Source organism: Sturnira hondurensis, unplaced genomic scaffold (genome assembly GCF_014824575.4).
Source record: "Sturnira hondurensis isolate 20B ecotype Veracruz unplaced genomic scaffold, ASM1482457v3 Scaffold0016663, whole genome shotgun sequence".
NCBI classification, from domain to species: domain Eukaryota; kingdom Metazoa; phylum Chordata; class Mammalia; order Chiroptera; family Phyllostomidae; genus Sturnira; species Sturnira hondurensis.
Genome location: NW_028089294.1, coordinates 11,815,475 through 11,829,558, shown reverse-complemented (window position 1 = coordinate 11,829,558; position 14,084 = coordinate 11,815,475). Strand labels below are relative to the sequence as shown.

The following is a 14,084-nucleotide window of genomic DNA, read 5'->3' as shown; positions in this document are numbered from 1 at the left end:
GCAGATTTCTCAAAAGAGACCTTACAGGCAAGAAGGGGCTGGAAAGAAGTATTCCAAGTCATGAAATCCAAAGACCTACAGTCAAGATTGCTCTATCCTGCAAAGCTTTCATTTTAGAATGGAAGGGCAGATAAAGTGCTTCTCAGATAAGGTCAAATTCAAGGAGTTCATCATCACCACGCCCTTATTATATGAAATGTTAAAGGGACTTATATATATAAGAAAAAGAAGATAAAAAATATGAACAGTGAAAGGACAACAAACTCACAATTATTAACAACCACACCTAAAACAAAAGCAAACTAAGAGGACAGCTAGATCAGGAGTGGAACCATAGAAATGAGGAACACATGGAAGGTTAGTAACAGGGGAGTGGGAGGAGGAGAAGCAGAGAGAAGGTACAGAGAATAAGTAGCATAGATGGTAGGTAGACAATAGACATGGGGGGGGCGGGAATACTATGGGAAATACAGAATCTAAAGAACTTGTGACACATGGACATGAATGAAAGGGGGAGTGGTGGGGGAGGGGTGTGCAGGGTGGAGGGGAGTGAAGGGGCGGAATGGGACAACTGTAATGGCATAATCAATAAAATATATTTAAAAAATAAAATTAGAGATATAAATTGTTAAAAGTTCTTCTGAGAGAAGGAAAATGATACAGGGCAGAAACTCAGAACTACATAAAGAAAGGAAGCACATTAGAAAAGGAATAAATGAAGGTAAAGTAATACCTGTCATTTTGTTTTTCTTATTGTGTATTGATCTACCAGTTAACAATTCATTCAAAATAATAGCAACAATATGTTGGTAATTACAACTTATGAATAATAGCAATGTTTAAAAAAACAAAAAGGAAAAAATTAGGAATAATCTGTTATAAGGTACTTGCACAGTGAGGCAGCCCATGCAGTGCTGCTTAAAAGTACACTTACATGCCCTGACCGGTGGGTTGAGTGTCATCTTGCAAACCAAAAAGTCGCCATTCAATTCCACCCAGGTAAGGGTACATGCCTGGATTGCGGGCCAGGCCCCTGTTTTGGGAGGGTGGGGGTGCAAGGGACAACCAATTGATGTTTCTCTTGCACATCTATGTTTCTTACCCTCTCTTCCCCTTTCTCTAAAAATAAACAAAACCTTGAAAAAATAAATAAAAGTACACTTACATTAGTTGTAAATGTATGCTAGAAACTTAATTGCAGCCAGTAAAAAAAAATTTCAAAGGAAAAGCATAATTAATATGCTGGGGGTGGGGAATGGAATCAATTAAACCCAGAGAAGAAAAAAGCAAGAGAAGACAAAAAAGAAAGAACAAGGGCAATGAATGAGATGGTAATAAATATGGCAGATATTAATAAGGCTATATCAATCATCTTTTAACAGGCAAATGAAGAAGCTGTAATATACCCATAAAATAGAGTATTTTTCAGCAATTTAAAAAAAACGCTACCAAGCCATAAAAAGACATGGAGAAATCTTGATGGTATATTACAAAGTTAAAGAAACCAACCTAAAACGGCTACAAACTGTGATTCTAATTATATGACTGTGGAGACAATAAAGAGATCAATGGTTACCAGGGGTTGAGTTGGGGGCGTAGTGAATAGGGAGAGCACAGGGGATTTTTATGACAGTGAACCTATTCTTTGTGATACGATAATAGTAGATATCTGACATCAGGCATTTGGCAAAACCCATAAGCTATATATAACAAAAATTGAACCCTAATTAAACTACAACTTTAGATGACAATGATGTATCAATATTAGTTCATCAATTTTAACAAATGTACCATTTCAAGAAAAATGTTAATGAAAGGAAAAACCGTTCAGTTAATAGTATTTGATACCATACAAAAGCATCTGATAGTAGTGCTATCACTCAGGCAACTCAAATATATAATTAATTAAATAAACATAAAAATTATATGACTTAGTTTAACTATCTGGGCAAACTATGCAAAACGAAGATTTTTTTTCCAGTTTAAGTGCCCAAGAGTTATCGAATCCTAACCCCATTGAATTAGTACGATTGGTTAGAAACTTAAGGAGAAAACAAAACTTTTTAAAATATACTGTGCTGTGTTCCAAGTTATTCATGCTCCAAAATATCAGCAGTAACAACAAGTATTATATAGCTAAGAAGATGGTATTTTTACAGTGAACATAAATAGTTTTACAGTGCTGTATTTCTCAATTGAACACTTAAAAAATTACTAAAGCATCCTATTTACTCTGTACATTTTTCTGTACAAAAAGCAGTCAAACTAGGACAAACCAATTGTTATCTATCTTGACTGTGTGGATATACCATAGAATATTATGCCATAAAGAGTACATTTTACTGTATGTAAATTACAAACAAAAAAGTTAACTATAAACAAGCAGTGACTAGGAATGATACAGGAAAGGAGGAAGAGGTAACTGAATAAACTACAAAAAGAAATGGGGGAAAGGTGGGGCACATCTGTTATAGTGTCAACAATAAAAAAAAAAGTAAAAGAATAAAAAGTTGGGATCCAATCCTGTTCATTTTAATAGTTAACTAGATTTTTTTAATAAATGGTTTCTACATATCCTAGCTTAGCTCTCAAATACAGTTATGTGCAACAGTAAAAATGAATTTTGATGGTAAATACATGAAAAAGGATAAGAATAAAATACATAAGATAACTCTTACATGTTTAACAAAAACTTAACAAATAAACACATGTAAGAATAAATCTTACACGACCCACATGCATATACATATATACGCCAGCATATGCACAGTAATTTGCACTGTCAGTAAACACTGGTTAAGGGAGCAGAGAGACTTGGTTCACTTTGCACTTCTTGATGCTTTTCAAATCATGTACATGTATTTTTTTTAATGTCAACGGGGTTAAATAAGCAAGGGGATAAAGGGTCATTTTACATTTTTTCCTTTATACTAGTCATTTTTTAAAAAAAGCTCTTATGAGTACCATTTTAAAAATCTTTTTAAAACAATACATGGTATTACATATAATACCTTAGACATGCAACTTTCTAAAACCTGCAATTATTATTCATAATAATGAAAAATTAGGGGAAAGTTAATTAAATGGTCAATTGATTAAAGTATTAAACAGATATATACTTAGAAAGTGTTAAGTATATGTAACAAAAAGAAGTAAAAATGGCATGGAAATATGTTCATGATGTGAAAACCAGTCAAAAAAATTTTACCTCGTTTACAGAAAAATATTTAATGCAAATATTGAAAATGGGAAGATTGTTACTAATTCATTCAACAGTTAATTTTGAAATCCTTCTGTGTACCAGGTGCTGTGCAGGTACAGAAGATACAGAATAGCCCCAGCCAGTGCCCTTGGACAGGGAACAGACTAGGTAACCACCAGAGAAGGAAAACAGACTATATGTAAGCAATTACCCAAAGAACTATTTAATTGCAGTGGTACTATGTGGTAAGCTATCTACAATATAATCACCAGAAATTCCTCCCATCTCTGTAGTGCTACTCCTCCCAACAAAAGTAGAGTCTAGCCCTGGCTAGGCAGTTCAGTTGGTTGGAGCATCATCCTGTACATCAAAAGGCTGCAGGTTCAATTCCCAGTCAAGGCACTTGCCTAAATTGCTGGCTCAATCCCTGGTTGGGGTGTGTACGGGAGGCAATCAATCAACTTTCTCCCTCACACTGATGTTTCTCTCTCTCTCTCTCTCTCACACTGATGTTTCTCTTTCTCTCTCTCTCTCTCTCATAACCATCCTTAGGTTATGGTTATTTTTTAAAAAGTCAAGTTTATTATTCTTCCTCCTCTTAAACCTAGCTTTGCATCTTGCTTTGATGAGCAGAATGTGGCATAAGTGATACCGTCCCAGTGCCAAGCCTAGATATTAAGAGGCCTCAAACCTTCTACTTTGGCTTTCTGGCTACCATGAATTGGTATGCACTTCATGACAGTTCATGGCTACCCTGCTTGGAAGGGATATCACGGAGAGAGAGAGGCCCTTAAGGATGAGTGACAACCGTTGAAGAGAGCATCAAAATGAGAACTAAGTGGCCTCGGAAGAGAGACAACATCACAGCCCCAGACGGGAAGACATATTGAAGCCTTCAGCCCAAGTCAACCTGCCTCAACTGGCAAATGAAACAGAAACAGGTTGTCACCACTCTTCCCTGACCCAATTTCTAGCCCACAGAATTGTACACAAACAAATAGGCACCTTGAGGTGACTTGTCATGCTGCAGTAGACAACCCAGCCAAATAAAAGGTACATATTTGGAAAGGGCACTATTGTATTAATAATAGAAACCTACAAAATACAATATTGGCTTTTGACTCACAGATGTAGACAAAAGCTGACAGGGCAACAAAGGGACTTGACACTGAAAGAGCAGTTAAGAAACTGCTACAGAAGGCTGGAAGGGTAACTCATTATATCCAGGCAGAATAATTAGCATACTCAAAGTCACATGGAGTCACAAGAATGAACTTGAAAGATTAAAACTATACCTAGTGAAACAAGGTACATCAAGCCAAGAGGATTTCCAGGCAAGGTATTCAAGGTGCAAATGGCTTCTTTACAGCCAAGTATGAGAAGGTATAAGATGGAAAACATGAGCTAAAGAGTTACAAGAACATCTTTTTAATACGACTGCCCCCTGAACATCATGGATCTAAACTACACAGGTCCACATATACATGGATTTTTTTCAATAAATATGTACAATACTGTAAATGTATTTTCTTTTATATGATTTCTTTAGGTAACATTTTCTTTTCTCTAGTTTACTTTAATGTAAGAATACAGTATAGAGTACATGTAACAGGCAAAATATGTGTTTACCAACTGCTAATGCCAGTAACATTCAACCAGCATGCTGCAAGAATTTTTAAAACATGCAAGACCTGACTATTTAGTCAGGGGCACTGACCTCTTTTCCCTTAGATTGTCAAAAAAGACAAGAGTCAACACAACAAAAGCCGTCCAGTGCAAACGAAACAAAATTATATCTATGTTTTCGGTCAGGCTGGTGAAAAAATGTATTTTTTGGTGCGCTGCAGAATTTTAGTGACTATTTTATGTGTGACATGAAATGAAAAAAGGTTGAAAATCATGTTTACTTTATTGGTAAGGCTTGTGATCGACAGTGGCTATGAGATGTTAAGTTTGGGAGCATCAAAAGTAATGTGAGGATTTTCTATTGCACAGGGTGTGCATCCCCAAATCTCAGGCTGTTATCTCTAACCTGGAGGTGCATGATCAGAAAATAGCTGTTTCTCAAAACTAGTCTTCACACGCAGGAAAATACTGCCAAAGAAACAGCATGAGGACAAAGATCAAATCCAGAGTGCTGACATATAACATGGGCTCATGTTAGGACCTCAGAAAGATTTAAGACGGTGCTGGCATTCTCTCAGATGGGCAAATGGGCTCCTAAGAAACTTAGAGGACCCTAACTTGGGATCCAAAGTAGAGAGAGTCCTGTCTCAGAAAGAAATGTGAATGTGACTTTTGTCTAATACAGTGATTTTCAACCTTTTTCATCTCATGGCACTTATAAACTAATAACTAAAATTCTGCAGCACACCTAAAAACATATTTCTTGACAGCCTGACAAAAAAATGGGTACAATTTTTAAAGATTTTATTTATTAATTTTTAGAGAGGGGGAAAAGAGAGGGAGAGAAACATCAATTGGTTGTGTCTCATACGCTCCCTGACTGGGGACCGAACTTGCAACCCAGATGTGTGTGCCTTGACCAGGAATAGAACTGGTGACCCTTCGCTTTGCAGGATGACATGCAACCAACTGAACCATACTGGTCTGGGCAAAATAAGTATAATTTTGATTCATTCACACACAGCTATTGTGTTGGCTGTTGTCATTTTTTTTATGTGATAATCTAAGGAAAAAGAGGTCAGTGCCCTTAATTAAATAGTCAGGTATTGCATGTTTTAAAAACTCTTGTGACACACCGGTTGAAAACTGCTGATCTAACAGAATGCACACTTATAATCAGATATACAGAAAAACCACAAAGTGCTCGATGGAGTTCTATTAGATTTTTGGGGGGATGTTTCAAATGAAAAGAGGCCTTTAGGCTCTTAAACTAACGCATACATGACACAGGCTAAAACTGCTACTCGGGTGTAAACAAGACCCATTTCAGGGAGCAGAGCTAGAGCCCAAAGGACCAAGCCACAAGCTGAGAAAAATAATGAATTATAAAACTACTACCAGAAGATAGAACTAAACCATAATCAAGGATATTTCCTGTTCCCTGGTTGGACTTCAGAATTGCTTTGGACCAAATACTGTTAGATGCTTTCCATTCTTTCACTCTCCAACAGGAGTATCTACTGTGGTCACCTGCCCCTGTCTCAAAATTATATATTGAGTGTAAGGGGAACAGGCTGTAACCTGTCTTCTTAGTTAACAGGTATCCAAATCCAGAGGAGCTGTACCCAAGGAATCCTGTCCATATCTCAATCTAATGCAGATCATAAGATAATGGACTTTGAACTTGAGATCATTATTGCATGAGATTTCTAAGCATTTTAGGAATGTGTACTGCATGTTGGAGAGATGTGAATTGTCCACCAGGGGACGAAATGAAAGTCCATCTGCAAAGATGGCTGCCAACAACTCCTGCCATTTCTCTACACACACATGCTATTCCACCCCTGCCCCGTCAAGAAGTGGAATCTGTTTCTTCTTCACTTAAACCTTGGCTGACACTGTTCTGCTTTGAAAAACAGAATGCAGTAAAAACGAGGCCACATAGTGTCAGCCTAGGCCTTTAATGGGTCAAGAAAATTGTTTTATTCTCTTGCTACTCTGAATCACCAAGTAAGGAAATCTAGGCTACCTTTCTAAAGAAGGACCAAGAAGACAAAAAAGCCAGGTTTGAAGAGCAATCCACCTAAAGAACTAATAAGGTGTCTCACTAAAAGCAGCACTAAGGCTATCTTGGATTTTCCAGCCCATTTGTGCCACCTCAGTCAACATCTTATGGCAAGGCATTCCCTGAAAACACTCCTGACCCCAAAATTGTGAACAACAAAATAGTTGTGATTTTAAGCCACTAAGTTTTAGAGCAATTTGTTACTCAATAATGGACAGATGATACAGGTAGTGAGTGGAGCAAAGGCTACAAAAGTAAAGCACTGGGTACTTTCTAAGAGTCAACATTAGGGACCCTAATGTAATCTGTGAGACAGGGAAGGTTTGTTTAAGAAGTGATATACTTAACAGTGGTTATTTAACAGTATTTAACAGAGGAGAAATTATCAATTGGATTTTTTGTTGGTTTTAAGTTTCTACTTTTCTAAATTTTTCATAATGTACATGTTTTACTCCAGAAATAGTAACAAAAATGTTATTTTGTTAAAACTTCCTTAAAGATTTTTGTGACAGCTTATTGGTTCTACTGTACTGAAACCTATTAAGTCTAAAATATTTATTCTCTAATGACAAAATATACAAACATTTCAGCAAATAACAAGTTTCCTACTATCCTATGTAGTTGAAGAATGAAATGTTTCAATTTAACAATCCAAAAAATAAACATCCCATATTGCTTTACAATTTCTGAAGAATTAGAATATATTATAACACAATTAACTTAAAATGATACTGCTTATAATTTAGTATCCCACTGATTCTTAGAAACTTCTCCAGATTTAGGTAGTTCCTCATAGTTATCATTGTGAACAGATATCAATAACATAAAACTGAGAAAAGTAAATAGAACTCTGATAACAGAATTAAGAGTGGAAATGATCCAAAAAGACTGCAATAATGTACTAAAACCAACAAGACAAAATTACAGAGAAGTATATGTGTAGGGTTAAAAAGAAATCAACCACGATTATACAAGAGGATAAAACAATCAGGCTTAACAACATGAAGACGCCTTAGGTTTCAGCTGACCACAGTACATTTGCCACAAGAACACACAAAAAGGTTAATGTAATCTCAAACAAATATTGACCGAGAACCTAAAATGCACCATGTACTTTGCTGAGAGTAGAGCATACAGTGATGAGATCCATAGAAGGAATAATCTCCTCACATTTAAAACTAGTCACACTACCTATGGAACATTAAGTCCATCGAAAGGAAACGTTTGAAAAAATGAGAAATGTAACCTATGGACAGAAGACATTCTAATTTGAGTACTGACTTAAAAGAAAGCTCTTAAAACAATTCTTTCATTGTACCAAAGCAAATGAGTAACTACTATGCAACTTGGCACTGTGCCAGGCACTCAGGTATAAGTGGAGAAAACAGATACTGTCCCTGACCTCCCTCTGCTTACAGTCAAGTCTACTGAGTACCCTACCACAGGAAGACCTTAAGTAGATACCAAATAATAACCTGTGAAGCATATTATGAAAGAGATTCATGTACTTTGTGTAAGGCTGAAATAAATGGCCTCCAATGTGATTCCCAAATCTAAAATTTTACTAACTAATGGCACCACACCATGAAAAAATATAACTTATTTTAAGATAAACAAATGTCTAATGAATAAAGTAGCAGGCAATCCAATATACACATACACACACATGAAGCTTTTTAATATTTAGCCCTAATAAAACAACCTGTTCAAGTAGTATGCTCAGCTTTCATAGACAAACCATTCAAAACCAACTTCAGCCCTGGCTGGTGTGGCTCAGTGGATTGAACGTGAGCCTGTGAACCAAAGCATTGTGGTTCAATTCCCAGTCAGGGCATATGCCTGGGTTGCAGGCCAGTTCCCAGTAGGGGACACATGAGAGGCAACCATACATTTCTATTTCTCTCCCTCTTTCCTCCCCTCCCCCTCTAAAGATAAATAAATATGTTTTAAAAAATCCTTCAATCCACATTAAGAAAATCCAACCTCAAATTTTTATTTCATTTCAAATAAAAAATATTTTCCAGAACTATGAGAAAATAAATGTGTATTGTTTTAAGCCAAAAAAATTTTTAATCTCCTTACCCTAATGGTTATCTTACCCTAGTTAAAATAATTACAAAGAAATTAATATTTATGATTTCTCTGAGAATTCTTATATTAATCAATATACCTTTCCATGGCTTTAGCTGTATAAGGCAAATGCATTTCAATACTGTGTTCATCTTCATCTGTCTGCAGAGACATGCGTTCAAACATTCCTGTCTTCCATAGTTCTCCGTAAACTAAAAAAATTTCAAAATATAGTAAAACAAATATATTAATGTATATCCTCATCCTGTCAAACTCCACCCAATAACAAAAAACTATATGTTTAACAAAAGACAAAAGCACCAAATATTCACCTTCATTCTTTTCCTCCATTTTTATTTTTACAATAGAAAAAAACTAGCTTTTTACATACCAGACAAAACGATAATACATGTAAATAATTTACTCAAGATTTTTATGTTACATGGTTATGTAGGTAATAATTTAAATTTTTCATCAGCTCCCTTTATTATATCAAAAATCTCCTCCAAGCCTGGGCTGGTATAGCTCGGTGGATTGAGCGCAGACCTGCGAACTAAGGGGTCACGGTTCAATTCCCAGTCAGGGCACAAGCCTGGGTTGCAGACCAGGTCCCAGCACAAGATGCACGAGAGGCAATCATACATTGATATTTCTCTCCCTCTCTCCTTCCCTTCCCCTCTAAAGATAGATAAACAAACAAACAAACAAACAAATAAATAAATATCCCTCCAGGTCTAAGCCCTTCCATAACTTTAGCCAGCACACATCGACAGAAGCATAGCTGGTTATGACTCCTACTGAAATACGGGGAAACCGCTGGCCTACATACTCATGAAGTTAATAATACAGTTTCTGATTTGTTTTGCTTGTTAATAAAATGTATAAGATTATTATTTGACATTTCAGATTCTGGCTACAGTAAGAACAGAAAATGTCCACTAAGAATGCTACATCCCTCAAAATTAAAAAAAATAAAGCATGTTGGATACACCAGAACATAAATTCATGACAGTACCATACCATAAATAATGTGAAAATAATCTCGTAATTCAGACCCTCGTGATAAATTACACTTCAAATTGAATACTGTACAGCAAGAAAATGATGAAATTTAATATGTAAAAAAGTGGTATGAATGTTTCTGTCTTACCATAGACTGAACATTCTTATAACTACAGCAAAGAAATGGGGTCACCAATATAAAAACAAAAACTACAAATGGTGCTATGACTTGTTTTCCACAAAAATATACCTGATTTAAAAAATCTTCCACTCCTTCTCTGGCAGGCTATCCAATAAAGTTTGTTTCCCAAAACCAACCCAGGGGGTAAGGCTAGTAATATTCCAGCTCTATTAATAATATATATCGTAATAAATTGCTAATGCTCCATGATACGTAAAACCCCAAATTACAAAATTTAGGCCTAAAAAAATATGGAAAAAATGAGGTAACATTTCCTGTGTAAATGGCCTCTTTCACTCTACAGAAGTATGTTTAGCAAAATTTCTTGGAACAATAAGCACTCAACATACTTAAAATACAAATTAATGAACTAAAAGGATACACACCAAATCCATAAAGGTGGTTATTGGTAGGGATGTATATTGAGTTCAAATGAGGGGTAAATTCTGAGTCAATTATGGATGGTGAGTACATGAATATTTTAACACTATTTTCTGTACTATGTAGTTTTTAAATTATGCTCTACCATTCCTCCAAAAATACTATTCAAAGTCAAAAAGGTTGACCTTACACATTCAATATATAAAATGACACCAAATTAAGTAAAAAATGTGATCTCTGAAAGCCTATGAAAAACATAAATCAAAATAACAGACATTTAATACATAAATACATTTTATGTAGCACCTTTCTTTCAAGAGTCTCCCAAGTTACAGTCTCATTTTTTCCCATAAAAATCATTTGAGAGGGAGTCAAGGTTTATCACCGTTATCTACTTACAGTGAGAAAAGTGCTACACACAGAGGTTGACCAACACACCCATGGCCGTTGCATCCCGCCGTGACGGCACTAATTTCATGTCTCACAGCACAGTGAGCTCTTTCCTGAGTATACCTGCAGCCACCACTGTCTGGAGACTAGCTGACCGGCAGCTGGCAGAAAAACTATGGTTGTCTTTTAGGGATACAAAAGATTTCCTTTCTTTATATTTTTAAAATTCCTATTGGTATTCTATTACAGTAGAAACAAATTTTAGTTCTTAAAACTGAGGCACTACTTTTGATACTCATATATTTAATTTTTTAAATTAACTTACAATTCCTATTTAACACCGTTAGCTGTTTAAAAGCTGTATGATTTCTAGCCCTGACTGGTGTGGCTCGGTTGGATGGGCTTTGCCCCGTAAGGCAAACTGTCACCAGTGTGATTCCCAGTCAGGGCACATGCCTGGGTTGTGGCCAGTCAAGTGTGACAGGCAACCAATCAATGTTTATCTCATAGGTGGGTGTTTCTCTCCCTTTCTTTCTCCCTTCCTGTCCATCTCTCTAAAACTAAATAAATAACATCTTTAAAAAATAAACATGAAATAAAAGCTGTGCGATTTCTACATACTTACTCTTTTGGTCAATACGAAGGTCATACAGAGGTGTCCTATATATGTCCACACTGGAAAGTGCACATCGCGAGAGGGGCACGTGATGAGAAGGCCCAAGGATGAAAATTCTCCGGCTAGGAGATATACAACAAAAAACAAGAACAATTGCACTTCTACATAAACCTTATTAAATAAAAGAAATAAGTAAATTTTTAAAATTAAATGTAAAACTTTCCATTGACTGATTTCATTGCCTACTGTTTTGTGCTAAATGGTGTTCCCCTAAAATTCATGTTTAACTCTCACCCCCCAGTGCCTCAGAATGTAGCCATATTTGAAGATAAGGTCTTTCAAGTGGCGATGAAGTTAAAAAGAGGCCATTAGGGTAAGCCTGGTGTCGTGCTAAGAAGAGGGAGAGACACCAGGGGTGCACATGCACAGAGAGGTGACCACGTGAAAGGGCATCAAAAGGACGCCCATCTGCAAGCCAAGGATACGGCCTCAGGAGAAACCGACCCTGCCACCACCTCAGTCTCGCATTCCAGACTTCAGAACTGTGAGAAAATAAATTTCTGTTGTTTTACCTGCCCAGTTTGTGGTATTTCATTACGGCAGACCTAGCAAACTAATACACTACTAGTGATTTTCTCCTCAGTTAAGTAGGTTCATTCCTTTACCTCTTTTTGTTGGAAGACCTTTAAAAGAACCATGTTCAACACCTAGAAATACCAGTTACTAATCATCTACAGTAAACCAACCTGCTATGCTTAAAATTGTCTCTGTATTCACAATGGCTGCAGAGTTTTCAGTAACTACAGTAATTAAATTTTAAACATTTCAGCTATTAAATGAAATCTCAAAATTCTAACATATTCTAAACTTGCCTTCTAAGGTCTACCACAACTTTAATAAAAATCCATGCAAAATATCATTACAAAGAAGAATTCTGATAAAGCTACTTTCACAGAGGAAAAAAGGCATCTTGTTGAGAATTCTGTGTAATAAGCTTTCTCTGTTCCCATTCAAATAGAAGTCATTCTCAAAAACAAAGAGAGAGACTTAATTGTGTTATTTTATACCATAGGTTAAAGAAAAGAACTCGGCTAAACAGCAGCTTGAATCATTACAATCATTTTATCTTGACATCAAGAATAAAATTAGCCCTGGCTGGTGTGGCTCAGTAGATTTGGTCTGTGAACCAAAAGGTCACTGGTTCAATTCCTGGTCAGGGCATATGCCTGGGTTGCAGGCCAGGTCCCTAGATGGGGGTGTGCAAAAGGCAACCTGTTGATGTTTTTCTCCCTCCTTTTCTCCTTCCCTCCCCTCTCTCTAAAAATAAGTACTTAAAATGTTTTTTTTAAAGAGTAAAATTAACGTTCATTTTATTTCAAACATCCCTACAATCTAAATTCTAAAACTGTTCATATTCTGTGTTCTCCCAGATGCATAGGAACAAAATTCACACACACCACACTCACACACAAATTTAGAGACCCAAAATACCAAAACCCTGAGAGAGAAGGGAACATACATTGGCTATGTACCTAGAAAATTAGGGACTACTCATTGTTCAATTAATGGACAAGACTGACACATGAGCTAGTCCTTTCATATCAAAAATTTGCAGTCCAAAGAATGTGTACTTTAGCAATATATTTATTTTGATATAATTCTGTAACAGCTAAAAAATTAACCTATTGTCTGTTGTATGTTACTCGCTCTTTGGAGCAAAGGAGTGGAGAATAAGAAAGATGGACAAGGAAAAGGAAAAAGAAATTCCCAGTTCAGAGCCCTACCTCCACAAGATGTTACACATGGCAAACACACAAGACCCCACAGGCTATTTCTAGTCAGAAACATAATCTCTTCTCCTGCCCCACCCCCACTGATGACACTCACTTCTAGTCATCACCATTATAACTCAACAACCATTTCGGAAAAGAGAGATCAATTCCAGATTCCTAATGAACTAGGGACACCACTGTATTCTCCTATCTTAACAGCACATAAACATCAACACGACTTTTTAAATTAACATCTAATGTGGGATATACATAAAGTGACTTGCCTAAGAACAAGTATTAATATGAACTAAAATCAAGTACAAAAAAGGCATTTTTGTTTCAGGAGTATATTTCTATGAAAAGAGAGAGGAGAGGGATAGAATATTTAAGATCAGAACATTCCTAGGAAACTAGGATAATTAAAATATGAATAGGCTTTTAAAGTATCAATCTAAATTCAAGGTATAGATACGTTTCACAGGTAAGTGTAAGAAGGTTCTCACAGTGACCCAAAGATGAACACTAATCCAGAAACAAAGACCCCAGGTCAGCTTCAAATGTCTAACCGCCTTCTCTAATAGTGACTATTTACCTTGCTTGCTTTTTGACAGACCCAGGCAAGCTGAAAAGATGAAGACTGTTGGGGAAAAGAGCTTCCTGCAGTCTGAATTATGCAACTGATAATTCACCCAGTGGATTCCTTCCAGGTTGGCAGCAATTCACCCAAAGGCAATACATTTGGTTAAGAGAAATGATAGGAAAAAAGAGGCTTAGGTCCC

The 14,084-nt window shown here is 36.2% G+C and overlaps 1 protein-coding gene across 2 annotated transcripts in view; it reads right to left on the bottom strand.

Annotated features, from left to right (window-relative positions):
• MEMO1 (mediator of cell motility 1) overlaps positions 1-14,084 on the bottom strand; it is a 110,817-nt gene that overhangs the window by 33,031 nt on the left and 63,702 nt on the right. For both annotated transcript variants that reach the window (XM_037066635.1, XM_037066634.1), the window contains exons 4-5: positions 11,543-11,655; positions 9,064-9,175 (exon numbers count right to left, since the gene is read on the bottom strand). In XM_037066635.1, the coding sequence (XP_036922530.1) occupies positions 9,064-9,175; positions 11,543-11,655 (225 nt within the window). The remainder of the gene's footprint in view (positions 1-9,063; positions 9,176-11,542; positions 11,656-14,084) is intronic.